Raw genomic sequence first — 14,535 nt, 5'->3', positions numbered from 1 at the left:
TCATTTTCACGGTTTCCTCCTTTCTGTTGAGATTGTCCACTTGCTTGTGTATCTCAATGGCTTCTCAGTGTAGTCTGACATGGTGGTTTTTACGGTGGTCCAGCATTTTCGTGTTCTCAAATAATATGCTGTGCCCAGGTTGGTTCATCGCAACCTCTGAGTATGCCTGCCATAGATGCGGGCGAAACGTCAGGAGAGAATGCTTCTGGAACATGGCCACACAGCCCTGAAAGCTCACAGCAACTCAGTGATTCCGGCCATGAAAAGCCTTCGACAAGACATTGAATTATGTTTTCTCTCTCCCCCCAAAAAGGGAGGCGGACTCGTCAGCCTGGCAAACCGGCTGCCGCCTCGGGACAGTCAGGAGTGGCGCTGAGGCGCTGGGCCGAGCGAGGAGCCCCGAGGAGGAGGCTTCCGGGCCGGTCCCTCGGCATCTGTTTGCCATCAAGGCCCCGGCGCCTCCCCAATTGACGCGACCCTCCTCCTCCTCCTCCTCTGGAGTCCTGGGTTCAACAACAGGGGCAGCGACAACAACCAGACCAGCCTGGATCCAAGCGTGTTTTCCTCTGTTCACTCCTTACTGACACAGAAAGGGGATCGGGCGTTTCTCGAAAGAAGGAAAGCCTTCTTTGGCTTTCCTGAACGATAGATCCATCCCAAGGATAGTTTCTGGAAAGAAAAACGGCACAGCATCGGATTAAACGCCAGAGGTTAAGGGGCAAAGGCTCCTGCTGATCCCTTCTGTACATAGACACACACACTCAATGATCCTGACCTCACTTCCTCCCGGTCTCCTATTTCTTCTTGACTGGATTCAGAGAAAGGGAGGAAAGTGTAACAATACTCTAAAGGCCAGCGGGGTGCATCTAGGTTTAATGCATCTTGGCCCCACTTTCCCTGCCATGGCTCAATGCTGTGAAATCAAAGGAATTGTGGGTTGCTGTGAGTTTTCCAGGCTGTATGAATAAAATATATAAATAAAATATACAGATTTTAAAAGAAGAAATGGCCGGAATCACTGGGTTGCTGTGAGTTTTCCGGGCTGTATGGCCATGTTCCAGAAGCATTCTCTCCTGATGTTTCGCCCATATTTATGGCAGGCGTCCTCAGAGGTGTGAGGTCTGTTGGGAACTAGGCAAGTGAGGTTTACATATCTGTAGAAGGTCCAAGGTGGGAGAAAGAACTCTTGTCTGCTGAAGGCTGGTGTGAATGTTGCAATTAATTACCTTGATTAGCCTTGAATAGCCTTGCAGCTTCAAGGCCTGGCTGATTCCCCAAGGCCTGGAGAATCATTTTTTGGGAAGTGCTAGCTGGCCCAGGGCTGTAGCCAAGGGAGGTGGTTTAGGGGTTCAACCCCCCCCCCCCCATTTTTCAGGTCTTAAAAAACCCTGGTTTACTCTTGAATTTTAACTGATTAAAAAATCCCCATGAATGTCCACTAAAGTTTGTCTTTGAGTGTTCACTGAAGTTTATAAATGGAGCCTGATTTCTAAATTATTTTGCATTATTCGCTAACCCCCCCCCCCCCCGACATTTTTTTCTTGCTATGGTCCTTGCTGGCTCTGATTGTTTCATTTCTGGAATTCCCGTTTCAGCCTTTTCTCCTGAAACTTCAGGAGAGATTGCTTCTGGGACATGGCCATACAGCCCAAGCCTTCGACAACGCAAAGGAATTGTTAGTTTGGCAAGGCACCAGCACTGTTTGGCAGAAAAGGCTAAAGACCTTGTCAAACTACAACTCCCATGATTCCTTACTCTTGGACCAGGGCAGTTTAAGTGGCGCCGAAGTGCGCTCATTCTTCAGTGTAGCTGCGCCCTTTGACACGGCCTTCTCCACGCGTTTTCCCCCTGCGTGACACGCGTGGAGGGGCGGCGGAAAGGGGGAGGGGTGAGCGCGTGGGAACGCAAGCCCAGCGGAGCCGCTCTCTCCCAGTCTCCTCTCGGTATCGCCAGCCCTAATTACTCCGCCGACTTTGCCTGTTGTTTTGGCAGAGTGACAGCGCTGGAAAGCTTCCTAATCACACCGCTCCGTTCGCTGCTGCCCATGTCGTTAAGTTCTAATTTATTTAAAAGGGGGGAAAGAGAGAGGAGGGGGAGGGGGAGGGAGAGAAAAGAGAACCCATTGCCCCGCCCCTCCGCTTCTGTACGCTAGCCGCGCTGGGAGCCAATGGGCTGCGTCACAGCCTGACGTCACCGCCCGCGCCGCTACCATTGGCCGAGCCGCGCTTCCCCCACTTCCCCGAGGAGGAAACAGCCCGAAGTCTCCGCTGACCCAAAAGGGGAGGGGGGCAGAGAGCGGCGCGGCTGTTGCGGGCGGATGCCGAGCGAGACTGGTGCGTCCGAGACACTGAGCGGCCGATCGACTCTCTGGTTCGGAGGCGAGCGAGGAGAAGGGGAAAGCACGCGGGCGGGAGGAACAGCCAGGACAAGGAGGGAAGGAGGAGGGCGGGCGGCCAGGCGAGGCGGCCGGAGGAGCCGCGATGTCGTCGTCTTCTAGTTCTCCCGCTTCCAAAGCCAAGGAGGTCTTCTCCTCCGACGAGGAGGGCCCCGCCGTCGTTGCGGTCGCCCCCGCCGCTGCCGAGGAGCCCCCCAAAGTGAAGGTTTCCAGCCTGTCCTTCAGCGTGGAGGCGCTGATGACCCCCGACAGCAAGAAGCCCTCGCGGGAGCCCGCCCCGAACCTCGAAGGCGCCGGCCTGGGCCCCTCGCGGACCCCGCTGCTCCTGCCCGCCCACGTCGCCCGGGAGGCCCCCAGCCCCGGCGCCGCCAAGACCTTCGAGACCGCCGCCGCCTCCGTCAAGTCCGAGACCTCCGAGGACGGCGCCTCCCCCTGGGTCCCCGAGCCCGGGCGCTACTCCCCTCCCCCGAGTGAGTCCGGGACCTGCGACGCGGGGCGGGACGGGGGGCTTTGGGGGCCTCGAAGGCCCAAGGAGAAAATTCTTGTTCTTGGGATGAGAGGGGGATTCTTAAGCATGGTCGCTGTGAGTGTCTTTGAGGAGAGGAACGCGAAACATAATAATAATAATAATAATAATAATAATAATAATAATAATAATAATAATAACAATAATAATAATAATAATAATAATAATAAGGCACCCGATCTTGAAAGGAGTCCGCTTCTCAGGAGGAAAAGGTAGCGAGGGGTGGAGGAAGTGTGGAGGCCTCGGGTGGATCTATTTCCCAGCCTGGACTTTGGGGAAACTTCGCGGGAAACCTAGGCAGCTCTGGCCGGATCTGCGCTGTTTGGAACTGCATTGAACTGCATTATATAGGCCAGCGCCGACCAAAAAAAAATAGCATTTCTAAACTGCACAGTAGATCCAATATCTGTAAGGTAGCTTGGTCCAAACTTTTAAAAAGGACTTATTTTGCCTGTAATAATTACTGTACAGATTACTCTTAGTAAAGGTAAAGGTTTTCCCCAGACATTGAGTCTAGTTGTGTCCGACTCTGGGGGTTGGTGCTCATCTTCATTTCTAAGCCGGCAGGAGCGATACCTATTGATCTACTCACACTTGCATGTTTTCGAACTGCTGGGTTGGAAGAAGCTGGGGCTAACAGCGGGAACTCACCCCGCACCCCGGATTCAAACCGCGGACCTTTCGCTTTCCTCTCCAAATTGACTTTTCAAAAAGATCGGCAAAACGGCTTTGTGACTCAGACCTCTTTTCTGCCGAGTCCTCAGATCCGAGGGGTAATTAAAATGGGGAAACCGCTGGTGATCCCCCCCCCCCCCCCGCGCATCCCGGTCTCTCCTTAAGAATGATGCATCTTTCCTACTTTTATGAGCGGGTCGACTTTGTTATTCCCAAGCGGATCTATTTTGCTGTCGGGCTTTGTTGAGACTTAAATGCTAGCGAAACTACCTACTAGCTCAATCCTCATCCTTATTGAAAAATACATCACAAATAGATAGTTTCTCATTCTTTAAGGTTTAAGCGTGAGCGAAACTACCTAGCTCAGGCATGGACACACTTCGGCCCTCCAGGTGTTTGGACGTCAACTCGGCTATTAGAAATTGTGGGAGTTAGAGTCCAAAACATGATCATATATTCCAAGTAGATAGTCCGGGAAGGGGGGGGGGATAGTTCTGTTTATCTTCTTTGAAATTTAAGTGCCAGTAAAATTAACTAGCTCCTCTATTTCATCATCATCATCATCATCATCATCATCATCATCATCATTATACATTTCAAGTGACTAGTCCTTGGGGAGGGAGTAAGTCTGTTCCCCTTTTCCTTGTGGCTTAAGTGTTAGTGAAACTATTTAGTTCCTCTATCACATTATTATTATTATACATTCCAAGTTAGTAGTAGGAGATAGGTCTGTTCCGATTTGGCTGGATCTACACTGCAATATAATACAGTTCCAAACTGTATTATATGATCAGTGTAGTTCTATATAATGCAGTTCGATGCAGTTGGGTCTATACTGACCCAAATGGCCATATAGATCCAGTCTACCTTTGTGATTTAAGTGAGAATGAAATTACCTAACCCCCCTATTTCACCATCTCATCATCATCACCACCTTTACCTTTATACATTCCAAATGACTAATCCCTGGGGGGAAAGTAAATCTGTTTCTCTTTCTTTGTAACTTAAGTGTAAATGGAACTACCTCACTTCTCTAGTACATCATCATCATCATTACTGCTACTCTGTTGCATTATTACTACTACCACTACTCTACTACTACTATTCATCCCAAGTGGATAGTCCTATGGGATGGAGTAAGTCTTCCTCTTTCTTTGCGATTTCCGTTTGAATGAAACTACACAACTATTATATCCTCAGCATTATCATCATTGCTGTTTTATTGCATTATTATTATTATTATTATTATTATTATTATTATTATTATTATTATTATTATTATTATTATTAATTCCAAGTGGATTTATTTACTCCTGGGGGAGTAAGTCTGTTTCTCTTTCTTTGTGACTTAAATGTAAATGAAACTACCTAACTTCTCTAGTACATCGTAATCATAATCATTACTGCTACTCTGTTGCATTATTATTATTACTGCTACTACTACTATTCATCCCAAGTGGATAGTCCTTTGGGATGGAGAAAGTCTTTCTCTTTCTCTTTCTTTTAGATTTAAGTGTGACTGAAACTACCTAACTCCTCTATTACATCACCATCATCATTATTGCTGTTCTATTACAATAATAATAATAATAATAATAATAATAATAATAATAATAATAATAATAATTCCAAGTGGATAGTCCTGGGGGGGAGTAAGTAAGTCTCTTTCTTTGTGACTTAAGTGAAAAACTACCAAATCTCTCTAGTACATCATAATCATCATCATTTTGGCTACTCTATTGCATTATTACCACTCTACTACTACTATTCATCCCAAGTGGATAGTCCTATGAAATGGAGTAAGTCTTTCTCTTACTTTGCGATTTAAGTGTGAATGAAACTACCCAAATAGTCTATTAAATCGTCGTCGTCTTCGTCGTCATTATCTGATCTATTGCATTATTATTATTAATAATAATAATAATAATAATTCCAAGTGGATAGTCTTGGGGGTTAGTCTGTTTCTTTTCTTTCTTTCTTTTTTGCCACCTGCGTGCGAAGGAAACTCCCTTCTTCATCTTCTTGGTCTTCTTCTTCCTCATCTTCCCCTTCATCCCTGTGGATTTTTCAGCGCCCCCTCCCTTCCCCCCCCCCCCCCCGTGTCGAGGTCTCTCCTGCCAAGGCGACCTCTCTGTCCTCCTGGCCTGCCTGCCTGCCTGCCTTCCCCGCTCGACCTGAGCCTGGCCCCGGCCTGCCTTCCCTGCTGCACCTGTAGCGGCCGCCTCCCCTTCCTCCTCCACCAGAGCCTGCCTTGGGGCTCCGAGAAAGCGCACCTCCGCCAAGGATTCCCTTCCTTGCTTCTCCCTGCGCTTCGCCGTCCTAAGAACCGAGTCGAGGGCGCCCGAACCCAGAGCAGAGAGAATAAATAAGCCCCAGGGGGAGAAGGGGAGAAGCGGCATCTTAAATCCAGGAGAACTTCCCCAGGTATCCTCCTACTTGCCAACTCTGTCTCGAGCTTGTTTCTGGTTTTCCGGAACCAAACTGCTATTCCGGTCCTGAGTGATCACAAATCTAACGCAGATATTTTAACTCCTCTTAGCATTGTAACACTTATATTTATATTTGGGGTTTTTAAAACTTTGGGGCACTTTTGAAATGTTTATGTCCTGAACTGTCCCCTATAAACTCGGTGCGAGATTAAATGATTCAGTCCTGTAAAATACACGCATGCCCCAACCTTATTTTTAAAAGGTCTCCTGCTTCTTCGAAGGCTGGATCTACACTGTCATATAATACAGGGCCCTTCCACACAGTCATATAACCCAGAATAGCAAGGCAGGAAATCCCACAGTATCTGCTTTGAACTGGAATATGTAGCAGTATGGATTCGGATAACCCAGTTCAAAGCAGATATTGTGGGATTTTCTGCCTCCATATTTGGGTTATATGACTGTGTAGAAGGGCCCGCAGTTTGAACAGCATTGAACTGCCTTATATGGGACTAAACTGGGCATATAATGCAGTTCAAACTGCATTATATGGTAGCGTAGATCCAGCCTAATACTTAGGGCAATACTTAGGGCGCTGTGAAGAGAACTGTTTCATTCTTCTCAATTCGATAAGGGTAGCCCATGTTCGGTGCAGTAAATCTGTCTGACATTTTAACGCCCAAGGCCTGCTAAAATAAAAGAGAGAGTCATATAAATTGTATGCATCTCTAACAATGCAGACTTTGCCCTTTGAAAAGTCCTCTTAGGGTCCTTCCACACAGCCATATAACCTGGAATATTAAGGCAGAAAATTTCACAGTATCTGCTTTGAACTGCGCTATCTGAATCCACATTGCCACATATTCTAGTTCAAAACATACAATGTGGGATTTTATTCAGCTGTGTGGAAGGGGCCTTTGTGAAAATGTGTCTTATCAAGATATCTTAAGTCACCAAGTTGCTGTTGCTTGTAGCAGGAGTTCTCATTTACTGGGAATCCTCATAAAAGCATAGCTTCACATCTTCCTATTACACAAAGAAGCAGAGGCAGTCAGCTTCATTTTGACTTCTGATTTTTAAATATTACATTCTGTCAAGTTCCTCAAAAGTTGATGAAGTTCTTCCTCTTCTATGAATTCCCTTTCCTTTTTGCTTCATCCTGTGCCCTTGTACTCAGAAGTCAGTCCCATTGATTACAATAGTTCATTTATTCAGGATTGTGCCTTTATCAGTTTTCAAAGCTGTCAAAAATGGCTATTTATTCTACATATTAGCTGCAATAAAAGACAGTCCACCTTCCCCTTCTTTTAAGCAGTAACAGAAGACTTGTAATTCTAACTACAAATACCAGGATGTGTTTAAAAGCAAAAACAAAATAACAAGCAATAACCACAGTTAAGTATATATTGGAATTCTAGTTTATTTCATTATAGCTCTGTCCAGAATTCATTCATGTCTGTGGCTTTGTTTGCTTGGTTTGGAGCAGATTTGGGTTAAGAAAACACTCCAAACCCATCCTGAAGCTGCTTTTTCTTTGAAACCAGGGCTCCAGCTGATCTTAGGAGAACTTCCAAGTAAATTTATTTTAGTTATACATAAAATATATTGGAAGAGGCAGCAGAACCAAATCCTAGAGACAAAGTTTTCTAAAAGGCATCTATTTAAATTGCTACATTTTTTTTACAGTAAACATATATAGTTTCTTCTCAGAGATAACCTTTGCACATCAGTGGAGTTTACCTCTAGGTAAATTGGTACAGGATCACAGTCTAAGGATTCCTGTTTATGGTGTTTCGGGCCTGCTTCCTTCTCAAATGTGTTTGTTTTGAATATAAAGAAAAAAATGCATTATTTGGTGACAACACACATTTTGGCATATAACAAAGTAATCTAGTCATCATAGTCACTTCTTCTTTGGTTGTGATCTTGTAGTGTGTAATATCGGAGAAAAATTGTGGGAAAGAAGGTAGGGGTGAGTTTTGAAAAGAGGTAAAAGAAGACACTGATGTAAAGGAGAGGGAATAGGCACAATAAATTCTAAATACGCTGGTCTATATATATAATAAAAAGATTATTGAAGTTTGCAAATATTTAAATAATTGTCATTATGACAAGGAAGGGTGGGTATTGTATAGGAAATAAGCTATAACAGAAATATGTACACACATTATAAAAACTATTACATAGCTTGTAGAATAGCAAATGCCTTCCCATCCCATAATTAACATTATACTTTGGGAAAAGATGTTAGGCCATTGAGGCTAATTAATGTTTTTCTTCATCTCTACCTTCACTTGGAACATATTTTCTCATTTTACATCAAGATTTTCCATTCTATTTTTTAAAACAAATGGAACATAACTTGCCAGTCATGATAGACCCCTGAACAAGGCTGGAATCCTGTGTAGTTACATGAGAGGAAGGAGAGCTCAGTACTTCGAGACATTGCAGTGGGACATTGAAGCTTGCTTCTGTCTGATGATACACAAATTAATTTTACTGAAGGCAGAAGCAGCATAACAATCCATAACACTTATTCTATCCCTAAGCTTCAGGCTTCACATGTGAGGCACATGACACAATTACATAAAATCTTCAGTATTAATTAGTCCTAAAATATGCTTTGGGAACATGTAGTAAGAGAAAACCAAAAATCCAACGAGAGTAACACCTTCATTGGAATCACTAAAATGTCACAATATTCGAGTTCTGCTAAATGTGTTGGTAATTTTTAGACTTCTTAAGATTTTTCACAATTTTTGTGACCTTTGAATGCTGGGAGTAAACTGTTATTTAAGGCTGATTTTTCTTTTTATTCATGGACCACATAGCTATTTTTATTTTTCAGTTGCTGCAAGTGTTGTTCCCTCTCTTCAGTAGACATACAAATTGCACTCACTGACTTTAAGTAGGACTTATTGTCTTGCCATACAGGAGTACAACTTTAGAACATTTTACAAACTTTTGTGTATTTCAAAAAACCTTTGAAGTGCCGAAAAGGAAGATAGCTGAGCAAACATCAATAACAAAGGCTACTTCTTCCAAGCCAGTAGCATAACTATGCTAACATTTATTCTGCAAAGTCCCAGATATTTAAACTACCTACCCTAAGTTGAAGCTGAACACCTTCTTGGCCAGCACTGGTTTCTAAAACCAGTTGTTCCCACATCCAGAATTCTGAATCTGAAATCCTGATCATTGATTTGATTTCTGTGTGGATTTTGAATCTAAGACTTGGATCTTTGGTGCATCTGCTTGAAATTAAATCCTAATGACTAGTCTGCTTTAAGATCATGCCAAAGGCAGCCCAGAATTTTGAGGCAGGCAACTCCTTTGGTGCATTTACTTTGTTTTTCCTCCTTGCTCTTCTCCTAGTATTTCTGAGCCCTGGAACTCTTCTGTACTGAAATGCAAATTGCGCTGAAAAGAGTTAGGGCTGTTACTATGTAAATTACAGGCTTTGAGTTGTAATGGAACAAGATATGAAACAAATTCCACATTTTGTATTAGCTACAGATGTTGTGCAGCTATATATTTTTTAAAGATTAGCATGTGTCATAAGAACTACATGTTGAACGAGTGTCTCAGCCTTTTGCCTTCCTTATTTTTTGTTGTTCCTGGCTGAGAATACAGGAACCTCAATTAAGGAGGGGAACAGAATGACAGACAACTCTTTGCTGGCAGATCACAAGTCTCCCATTGATTTCACTGAAAGCCTTGGCAATGAACACAGACAAAAACAACAGCCAATACAGCCCCCTCCCCACTAGACCCTCTTCCAGTATCCTCAGGCAAAACTTCAGCTAAAATGTCTGATCAAAGGTGTCATTCACACTGGATAAATCATAACAAGCAGTGGCTGGGGATGCATTTATTGCTCTCCCTTATGAGACATTTTGTTTTTTCACTTTTAGTTAGTAACTGACTCCTTTAGTAATATGTTCCACTTTTAGCTTCAGTGGTGACCTGTAGGAATTCCTGCTTCCTTATGTCTTACCAAGAGGAACTCATGGATAGTTTTTTAGATTCTTGGTCCTATGACCAAAGACATTCAGGGTTTTCTGCTGTGATGTTTTAGATAGATAGAAATGTCTACAGAAGTTGTTGCTTAATGCTGGGTTCACTATAGTGGTTAAATTTCCAGTACACTTTTACATTGATGTCATAATTTTATTCCTATTGAGATATAATGTAAAGTCCACTACAGAGATCAGGAGATACAGGTGTTTATTAATACAACTCCCTACCAAAAGGTTTTTTATTTTGACTCCTGAAGTCCTATAGCTACCCTGACCACTGGCTTTGGGGGAATTCTGGGAGCTGTAGCCCAAAAGAGCCTGTCCCTAATATCTAACTATGATATCTCATTAACAGTGCAACTAAATTATTTGTTGGTTTGACTGTTGTTAAAGCTATTACATACCACTGCAAATTTGATAGTCATCACAGCCAACCTGCTCTGAAAGTAGAAACAAAACACTTGATAGCATACTGTGTTCTGTTTTCCAGCTGTACACTACAATGCCTGCAGCACCTACAGAAAGTAGGTCTGTTTTTGCATTTATCCTAGGGTATGTGCTACAGTCCTGCTAATGCAAGGAACAGGGCCATAACAGAACTTGTAATAGTCCCTTCAGGTTCTTTAAAGCTTCCTGAATGGATTCTCAGTTTGGTGGGCACAGAGAAAGGCCTGGAACAGATTGGGAAAATTGTGTAAAATCTTCAGACTGAGCAGTGAAGTATGTGCTAATGTGACAAAAGTCATTTATTAGACACTCAGCAGGGAGCCACAAATGGTTGCAGGTCTCTGTCCAGAGTGGGATGGCAAATCCAAATCCACTGCTATGCAATGCAGTTCAAAAACAACATTCATGGAGAAACTAGAGAGGACAAAGCACTCCATCCATTATTATGTTTGATAGATTTGCCAAGACTGAGATGGTTTTAAACAATGCAGATGAAATCAGCATAATTGAAGTAAATGGTTTTGGTATGTTGAATGTGATACCATAAAACTTAATGGATTGGATCTTTGATTCCACACAAGAAGTATAGCTGGCTCGTGTAACTATGTATTTTTGATAATGTTAGACTTCAGACATCCATTTCCATGCTTATGAAATTATGCTGTAAGCAGTTCTTTGATGTCATTATTTCCATCCTCTGTTTTTAAAACGTGCTCCTTTGTACCCGGGCTTTGCTGTTTTCTGCTGTGTTTCATGTACCCACACATAAAAGGACACCGCCTTCTTTCCATTTCACGTGTCTTGTTTTGATGTTGCTTCAGGTTGGTGTTGGGGGGGATTTGTACAAAGAGATCTGGCTTCCACTGTGCCATGCCGTCCCTCCTAATTATAGTCCCTCATCAGCATAATTGGGCTAGTATTTGGATATAGTTTTCATATTTTGAAACCGTTCTTGTTGTGCATGCTGGGAGAGATGTTTCTCTGCCCTTTGGCAGCTCGCCTCCTCTACTTCTTCTGAAGTAACTTGTCTTTGTTGTCTCTTGCAGGACACCTGAGTCCCACAGCTTGTACCCTGAGAAAACACAAGACCAACCGGAAGCCCCGGACGCCTTTCACCACCTCCCAGCTGCTGGCTTTGGAGCGCAAATTTCGGCAGAAGCAATACCTCTCCATTGCTGAAAGGGCCGAGTTCTCAAGCTCACTGAACCTCACAGAGACCCAAGTCAAAATCTGGTTCCAGAACCGGAGAGCCAAGGCAAAGAGACTGCAAGAAGCCGAGCTGGAGAAGTTAAAGATGGCCGCCAAGCCCATGCTGCCTTCGGGCTTTAGCCTCCCTTTCCCCATCAACTCCCCGCTCCAGGCAGCCTCGCTTTACGGGACCTCGTATCCTTTTCACAGACCTGTGCTTCCCATCCCGCCGGTAGGACTCTATGCTACTCCTGTTGGATATAGCATGTACCACTTATCCTAAGAAGATCAGAGCGCACCAGCAGCAATGCAATAAGGAACATTCAGGCGGATCTTGCACAATTCAAGAGTGCAGCAGAGGACCATTCCGGGTTGTTTTTTCCTGCATGCTTGTATGTGCCTTACCAAGTATATAGAAGTTTGAACGCAGAGCCTGTATTCTGCAGGTTGGGGACCCAGCGAGTGTGAGCTCAACACTCAGAAGCTGACCCTGAAAAAGAGGTGGTGTTTTGTTTTTTAAAAAACATACATGTTTAAACTAATATAGTTTTTGTATATGGGATGGGAGAGAAGGAACAAATCATTAAATCACGTGTTTCCACAGCATATAGATATATATACATATGTGTACACTTTCCCCTATGATGTCCCCAGCCTTAAAGGGAATTATTCACTTTCTGAGGTGAAAAGCTTGCCACCTGCTCCTTTCCATGTTCACTCAGAAGTAAGTCCCACTTTGTTGAGTGATGCTCACTCTCAATTTAGCGTGCGCATGTGTGAATAGATAGGAAGTTGGGATGAAATTGGTTGTTCCAGTGGGGGAAAATCTAGATGTACAGGCAAATGTTATTTATAAAACAGTTTGAGCAATAAAAGGGGACTTCAATAGGGGCAAACTGACAGGCAGGCTAAATCAGCCCCTGCTTCCCCCCCCCCCCCCCCTCAGTTCTCTACTGAACTGCAGTCCTTAAACCAAGATGTCTCCAATGCAAAATGCTAGAAGTAGATGAGGGAAATGCATTTGTCTGATCCTACCAGGCAAGTGTTACCTTTATAAAATGTAGGTCTTCCAAACTGCTGTCTTCCAATATTTGTGACCAGTGAGGTTCATAAAACGGGATTGACTCAGAACAAGTGTCTTTAAGGCTACCATGCTGAGGGATCCCACCTATAATACTTGATTCATTTGAATGGAAAGGGAGGAGAAATAGGAAAGAGGTATGGAGAAAAGCACTGTTGCTTTTCAGTGTGTGTTCCTGAACGAGCAGAGAGACGATCAAACCCCTGTTGCAGATTTGTTACCTTTATTGCAATAATCTATGTTTTAACCATGACTAGCTTGATAAAAATGAATTCTGTTTGGGAGTTTTGAGAATCACCCATAGATCCAGATTCAAGCTATGGGAACAAGATAATGCCACCTATGCTAAAGACAGAACCATCCTATCTTTTTTTCTTTTAATACTTTGGAGTGGAAAGGAAGGAGGAGAGGACCAATATCTGGTTAGTGTACTTGGCATTATGTAAGCCACTGTTCAGATTATTTTAATTTTTTATTATTATTATTGCTAAACTTTGTGGGGAATTGTCTCTAGAGGATGCAGGTTGCTGAAGACAGGACTTTCCTAAGATGTATTTCAGCATGTTATGAAAAATATCGAGGCCAGGATTTGTTTTCTGTTTGACCGGCTTCAGGTTGTGTTGTGCCCATTAGTTGCCCATTAGTCCAGTTCTGCCCCTTTACCCCAGCATATAAAAATCCCTTTGAAAGGGATGCCTTGTACAATTTTATATATTTTATTGAAGATTTATTATTTCTTACCTCTTATTTAGAATTAAATTAAAAACTTGTTTAATCATGTGTTGTTTGTCCATCTTTAGAGTTTGCAAAATATATAAGAGAGCCCTGCCTCCCTCTCCCCTTTCTTCTGAGCAGCCTCAAATAAATACTGGAAACTAGAAAGAGTTGAACTCCATTTCTGCCAGTCGTTTTCAGTTCTTTCAAAATTTAATTCGGAATAGAAGTCGGATTTGAAACAAATGGGCAATTAGCAATGATTATCTAGTTTCTTAACTTCTTCATTCATACCGGACTTAAGTAAAATTGCTCAATAATTTCACCAGAGCAATTCAGTGGTCCCTTTAAGAAACAAAAAGGAAGGTGAAGTAAAACTACAAAGTCATTGGTGGCAGAACTGATCTGAATTATCCTCACTGATAGCTCAGTCCCCTGCCACACAGGTGAATAAAATTCCATATTATCTGCTTTGAACTAGAACTCAGATACTTCAATTCAAAGCAGATATTGCGGGATTTTTTGCCTTGATATTCTGGTTTATATGGCTATGTGGTAGGTCTCTCAGTCTCGGTCTAGGCTTGTGTGTGTGCCTTCAAGCTGCCTATTCTCTTAGGGCAGCCCTTCGGATTTCAGTGTTTTCTTAGGCTAGAAATACTCAAAAGGTGGTTTTGTCAGTTCCTTCCTCTGGTTAGTCCTGGCTCTAGATTTACTCCAGGGCGAAGCTGCTGAGTTTCCTGGTCTTTGCCCCCGGGGATTGCATTGCCTTCAACTCCGGTTGTAGGAAGGACCATGAGGAGAAATTTAGGGGAAACTAAAATACCAGTAAGGTCTACAAAAGCCATATATATACACGCAGTTATTGGGAGATGGAAACTCCTTCATCTGACCTGCGCTAATTGGGAAATAACGTGCAACTCTTTCTCATTCCCCACAGAGACCACGGGGTCCCCAAAAGCACCTCACAGACTTTCATGGGGATCTTTTTTGAGTCTCGGGCACTCTTAGGCACGCTAATAGTTCTGCTTGAAGGAGCGAGTTTTTCTTTTCCTATCTAGAGA

At 43.4% G+C, this 14,535-nt stretch overlaps 1 protein-coding gene across 1 annotated transcript; it reads left to right on the top strand.

The window, feature by feature from the left end:
* The first annotated feature begins 2,245 nt into the window (after window positions 1-2,245).
* Window positions 2,246-13,535, top strand: msx2 (msh homeobox 2). Its single transcript, XM_003217441.4, has 2 exons — window positions 2,246-2,865; window positions 11,538-13,535. The coding sequence occupies exons 1-2, from the start codon at window positions 2,481-2,483 to the stop codon at window positions 11,960-11,962; spliced, it is 810 nt and encodes a 269-aa protein (XP_003217489.1). The 5' UTR covers window positions 2,246-2,480; the 3' UTR covers window positions 11,963-13,535.
* Window positions 13,536-14,535: the final 1,000 nt, after the last annotated feature.

The sequence above is a fragment of the Anolis carolinensis genome, chromosome 2 (genome assembly GCF_035594765.1).
Source record: "Anolis carolinensis isolate JA03-04 chromosome 2, rAnoCar3.1.pri, whole genome shotgun sequence".
Classification (NCBI taxonomy): Eukaryota; Metazoa; Chordata; class Lepidosauria; order Squamata; family Dactyloidae; genus Anolis; species Anolis carolinensis.
Note: the sequence above shows the minus strand (reverse complement) of the source record. Positions and strands in the feature narration are given on the sequence as shown.